This window comes from Rousettus aegyptiacus, unplaced genomic scaffold, assembly GCF_014176215.1.
Source record: "Rousettus aegyptiacus isolate mRouAeg1 unplaced genomic scaffold, mRouAeg1.p scaffold_m13_p_3, whole genome shotgun sequence".
NCBI lineage: Eukaryota > Metazoa > Chordata > Mammalia > Chiroptera > Pteropodidae > Rousettus > Rousettus aegyptiacus.
Genome location: NW_023416306.1, coordinates 12,900,233 through 12,906,232, shown reverse-complemented (window position 1 = coordinate 12,906,232; position 6,000 = coordinate 12,900,233). Strand labels below are relative to the sequence as shown.

General features: G+C 48.3%; 1 protein-coding gene across 2 annotated transcripts in view; it reads right to left on the bottom strand.

Annotated features, from left to right (window-relative positions):
* Positions 1–833: 833 nt before the first annotated feature.
* Positions 834–6,000, bottom strand: part of BRINP1 (BMP/retinoic acid inducible neural specific 1) — a 582,603-nt gene continuing 577,436 nt past the window's right edge. For both annotated transcript variants that reach the window (XM_016136926.2, XM_016136924.2), the window contains one exon: positions 834–2,405. In XM_016136926.2, the coding sequence (XP_015992412.1) occupies positions 1,265–2,405 (1,141 nt within the window). In that variant the 3' untranslated portion in view covers positions 834–1,264. The remainder of the gene's footprint in view (positions 2,406–6,000) is intronic.

The window sequence follows — 6,000 nt, the reverse complement described above, 5'->3', positions numbered from 1 at the left end:
CACCTTAGCAAAAAGATAAACACAGTGTTCCTGGAGACTGAGTGATATTTGCCCAAGTCCTCCATAGGAGTGCTTTGAAATGAGTTTTTCTTCTTGAGTCTCTCCTTTCAGTTTCACCCCAAGACTCACATAAGGCTTCTCAGTTTTCGTAGATGCCAAATAAATGGCAATGTTAGTGTGTGTGTGTGTGTGTGTGTGTGTGTGTACGTGTGTGTGTGTGTGTGCACGCGTGTGTTCCGAGTTAATCAAAGAATAATTTTTAGATGTTTACTCAGGGAAGTCAGTTTGGCAGACCAATGCAATATTTAAACCTACCTTATTTTATTTTGAGTATTGATTTTTACTCAAATTAAAATTTAATATGCAAAGCATTTCTAGGAAGTCTGACATCCTTTTTTTTTTTTTTGGAGAAAGTAGGGGAAAGGGGTTTTTCGATTAAAAGAAAAATAAACTATCGAAACAACCTAAGACTGAAAAATACTGCATCCCTTGGCAATTCAGTTGGGGAAAACATCAATGTGGCAGGATGAAGTCCTTATTTAGGCAGTCACTGTGTATAGCCAGGGACATGCCGTTTCTCTTTGAGTCTATTTTCCAGGCTAAACTGAAGAGTGTGACCTCTGGCATCTAAGGTTCCTTACTGTGTAGCACCCTGTGATTATGTGAATGCCTCCTCCCCAATTCCACCTGTTGTCCAGCTTCAGTGTACTTCGGTTTATCCAGCATGAAAGAAGCTAGATGGGTAAGATAGCGTTGTCTTTGTATCCCCACCCTGGTGTGAAAAACAAGTCAAAGGAACCACAAGAAATTAAGCAGAAAGAGGGAAGAAATCATAACCGAAGAAATATCTTCTTTATCTATGTCCATTTCCTCCCACAAGGAAAAATGGCAGTGTCGGTTGTACATTACATATATCTTTCTTTTTAGTGTTTAATCTTAGCACCTGCACAGCAGAGATCTTTACAATTCATTGCATATGCTCTCTCCCACCTCCCCCTCCACACAGCACCTGAGGCCTAAGAAGCAACTCCCTCCAAGCCCCTCAAAAGGCTGAGACCTTCCTTCATGACAGAGTATAGAAATAACAAACATGCCCCACGGTTTTATACAGTTGCTAGAACGTTTTAGTTTCCAACGCATGAAGATTTTTCCTCCTTCTCTTTGAATATTAATTACATTTTACAAATCTTTGTTTTATTCTGCTTTGTTTTGTCCTGTTATGTTTGTACAACAAAAGGGGAAGTCCATGGCAAGGAGTCCCAGGTTAACAGAGTTTGGCTGTCATCTGGTCCGACTGTTTGAGGATCTCGGTGTTGTAGAGGTCCAAGGCGTGGTTCACCCTGATGATCTCGCTGTTGGTCAGTTTCAGGCGGTGTTTCAGCATACAGGAGAACAAGTCCAGCTGGGGTTTCCCCGGGGCCACGGGAGGGGCCAGGCGATTAATTCGGTCCCGAATATCCAACAAGAGGAGCATCACGGACGAGGAGGAGTAGAACTGGCCGCCTTGGGTGTAGGACTGGTTGACCTGCTGCACCGCGCTGCGAAGGAGGTCAGCGTTGAACCTCAGGCTGTACCCGAACACCTGCACATCCGAAATCTTGATGTAGAACTGCCTCTTGGTGGGATCGGACAGGTCCACTGGGCCCTGGCCGGTCTCGTTGCGCCCGGGGGTCGTTAGCCGAGTCCGACTGCGCAGGTAGATGTGGACCGTCTCGAAAAACGTTTTCCACCGATTGCCCAGCAAGAGAGTCCAATTGTAGCACTGGCTGTTTTGGAGACGGATCTTCTCCCAGCGCGGGTAGCCAAACTCCCCAAAGGGCATGTTCCAGCCCTCGGAATGGCTCCCGCTGAAGGGGTTGACGTAGACGAAGAACATGGGATCCAGGCTGCTGTTGCGCATCTGGCAGATGCGCACGGACATGCCGATCACCATGTGGATGAAGTCCATGCGGTTCTTGTTGCTCTTGAGAGTGAGGGACAGGCGCTTGCGCCACCGAGGGTCAAAGAAGGTGTCGAGGCGGATCTCGTTGCTGATGAAGGTGGTGTGCACGTAGAGGCGCGAGTCCATCTTCTGCAACAGGTACTTCAGCTCCAGGTCCTGGAAATCCAGGTCGGTCTCGAAGCTGATGAACTGCTCGCTCCGCTCCGAGTCCACGTTCTGTGGTTCGCAGCGGCCGCGGTACAGCTTGTAGCCCTTGTTGCAGGAGCCACAGAGCGAGATGTTGGCCATGCTGCACATGGCACAGCTGTTGTTCCCTCCTATGATGCAGGGGATGGGGCGCTGGCACAGCGTGGTGCTACCATGGCACACGCAGCTCCTCTGGCTCTCCAGGAAGGTTCCCCAGAACCCGTTCTCATTGCAGTAGAGAAGTGACTGGACCCTTGCAAGCCACTGCTGAATCGTCCTGGGGGGTAGAGGGGAAATGGAGAACGTTAATCACCGTGGATAGGCTGTGAGTGGTGCTTATTGCAAAGTGGAGCCGCCCAAAGGATGGAAGGGCTGGGTGGAACGATTATAACACCAATGGCTCCGAACGCGAATGACAAGCACTGCACTGGAGGTCTCTGCAATGCCGCGGACCCGCCGTAGGACACTGTACTTCGTCCTTCTAATGTTCAGGGTCAACATCTGTAAAGCGAAGGGGTTGGAGTACATGTTCTTTGGGGTCCTTCTAGCTATATGATTGCATTATACCTTGGCCCCAAAGAAGTTCGATTCAGGAAATTTAAGTGTCTAAACTCGAACGCCCTTGTTGGATGACAGCAGATTGTAAAAAAAAAAAAAAAAAAAAAAAATCGGCAATATAAAGCAACTCAGGGGTTATTTCCTTCAACCTGCATTAGATGGTTCCAACTTCTTCACAGATCCTTCCACGAGGTTACATAGCATACGGCAACTTCAACGAAAACAAATTACATGTTACTTTACTCGAGGTCGTGTGGTGCTTCCATATCGATGACTATACATGATCCTGGTGGTGACTTTTGAAATCATGTAAGAAAGATATGATTACCCTCATTTTGCCAGAGCTGCAAACTCTCAATTCAGTGGCATTTCCATCACAACATATATCTCTAGGTCCCCCTCCCCCACTGCCCCTCGACACTTTTAAACGATAGCCAAGCCTATCCCCATATTTCCTCCACGGAACCGTTCCAGGGAAGACAGATACTAGATCAGATGAGAAGAAACGGAAGACTAGGTAAAAATATGTAAGGCAGTCAGCTTAGCAGCCTCTCATCTTTCCTCATTTCTGTGCAAGTCACCTCTTGGCTGTCTTCCACACTACGAATAATCCCTTCTATGCGTCTAGCACTTTTTACCCTGCACAGGGCACATTCACTCCCATTTTCTCACTAGAGCCTCACAACAACACCCTGAAAATAGCTTTGGACTTCAGGTCAGTCAGAGAGCACTTAAAATCCCGGCTCCTGCACACGTGAGGGAAGGTCATGCCCCACGGTGCCCTTCCTCACCCTCCCTACCACACAGGGCCGTGGCGAGGATCGCACGAATTTTTATGTGAAAGTTTAGCCTCAAACCCAGTTGGTATTAAGGGCTCGATAAAAGTTAGCTCTCGTTATTCCTGCAAAAGGTCTGTCGGCTCCATTTTATAGATGTAGCAATGGAAGCTCAGAGATCGAAACGATGGACTAAAAGTGATGCAGCATGTGAGGAGCGCAGTCTCCTGGCTCGTAGCTATGTTTTTTGTTTTGTTTTGTTTTGTGTTTTCGTTACATGTCAAGCAAGAGTCAAGAAAGCCTTTCCCAAGGCTGTAATGGGCTGTGGTAATGTTAACGGTTATGGTGATGGTGGGGACAGTGGTTCATGATCCCCGCTTTAGGACGCTGACAGCAGAAGCCCTGCTCCATCATACAGCCTGTGGTAGGAAGTGTTCGCAGCCCATCTATTCTGTCTCTTCCGCTGTTGAGCCACAGTGGCCAAGCCTAAGGACAGTGACATGGGCAGTAAAGCCTAACGATGAAAAGCATGTGTGTCGGCCCACGCAGAACTGATGAGTTCGCAGCTCAGTTCTGTAACCACGAACAAGTCACTCTGTGCCTTTAAGCCTCAGTATCCATATCAAAAATGAGAATAATAAAGCACGTCTTATGTGGTGGGTGAGAGGATTGAGCGAGATAATATATTTAAAGCGTTTAGCACAGAGCCAGGCAGAGACAAATTATTGGAAAGGTAATAATAATAAGTACTCTTATCCCAGAGAATAAGCTATTCCTTTGAAGTATTGAGACACTCAGGGATTTTACCATCTCTCTGGTGTTTGGGGAAAACCATTTTGTCACGTGGGACATTTGAAAATGGATACTGTTGAAACGGCTTCCTGGGATGTTCTGCCTTAAATGAGTTGCTTATCAGCTGAGAGAAAATGGAGGAATAATTAGTATGTTCCTTGAAACCGCTCTGCCTTTTATTTAAATCCACGGAACTGTCCAGCCTTTGGCGAAAAACTTCCCTCCCAACTTTCAGAGCATTGTACTGAAATCCCTGGTTTTCTTGTCAGTTTCCTTTTCAGGCTCTAAGGCTTGTGACCAGGAGATTCCGCGCCAGCCCCCGCTTCCCTGAGCATCCGGCCCGGAGCCTGGCTCCATATTAGTGTTTGCTGAATGAATGAATGTTTGCTGAACGAATGGACACACAAAATTAATATTTTTCCTCTTCCTTTTCATTAAGAAGACCCAACTCTTCTGCTCCCCTCTGAACGGCAGTATTAGTTTTCAATACTGCCCACCCACACAGCTCCAGCCACCGCCCACCCCCTGCAGCCCCAGCCTCTGCTGCGCGAGCCCAATCCTATTACAGCCTGGAGAACAGCACCAGGCCCAGCCTTCAGGAAACGGAGTTGGAATAATAACGAGCTGCGTGGCTCCCACCTCCCAAACCAGAACATTGACTGAATATTGGCTATGAGTCATCTGATATTTTTGTGAGCTGCAGGGACCTGCCACACGTCTCTGATTGCGCGGTTCAATGTGACAAGAGCGTCATTTCAAAATGCCTCTTTCAAATGGCCCACACTTGCCCCTGTCACTCCCTCTCCAAGTGACAGGACAGTACCCCATTTAAGGCTCCTCTGTTCCCATCTGCGAGGCATTCTATAACTCCGCAGAGCACCCCCTTTCTCGTGTCTCATCATTGGGGTCCTTTGTCAGGACAGCGGCCCCCACTCCTCGAATCAATGCTTCATTGTGGCTGAGCTCTCAGAATCCTCAGCGGGGGAAATAAAAAGATGAAAGTTCCTGGTGACGCTGCAACAAGCAACGGGGCTAGTGGCAAATTAGGATTCTAGCCCTGTCGAGCAGAAGGGACTTGGGACAGAGGCCCTCTGAGGCGCGTTAGAGGGCTGCAAGGCACCTGCATCTCCTGACCTCAGAATAATCGTGAGGTTGTGGGCTGTATCAAAGAAGGCATTAATGATACAGTGAGAGGGCTGCAGGGGGAGGGGGCGGGGAGCAGAGGCCCAGGGAAAGAGGGGAGAGAGCAGCCAGTGGTGGTAAGAGAGGAGGAAGGGGCTTGGTGGTGGAGACGGCGCGGGAAACGAAGGGGCCCGGCCTAGGTGAGCACACGGGGCAAAGCAGGAGGGAGAAGGCGATGGAATACAACCAAAGGAGGCTAGAAACACAGGGATCCAGCCAGGCTTTCAATTGTCATCATTCACAGGTTCAGGGAATGTGAACACTGGACAGGCCATTTGATGGCAAGTCGTCCTTTCTGAAGAGGTGGCAGAGGGTGAGAGGGGGTAGAGGGGAAGCAATGTTACTAGTGAGTCCTGATTCCTAAGGTCAGTGAACTTCCTTTTCTTTTAATAAGCTCATTGCAGTTGTTGTTGTTGTTGTTTTTTTTTTTATGTCTGTTCGTAACACAAGCAACTTCCACCAGTGAGGAATCTACTAGAATCAGCGCGATCTCCTATACCCTCTCCATCTCCAGACAGTGCTCTAGGTGGTAACCAGTGATACTCAGAAACCCTGCAAGCCTCA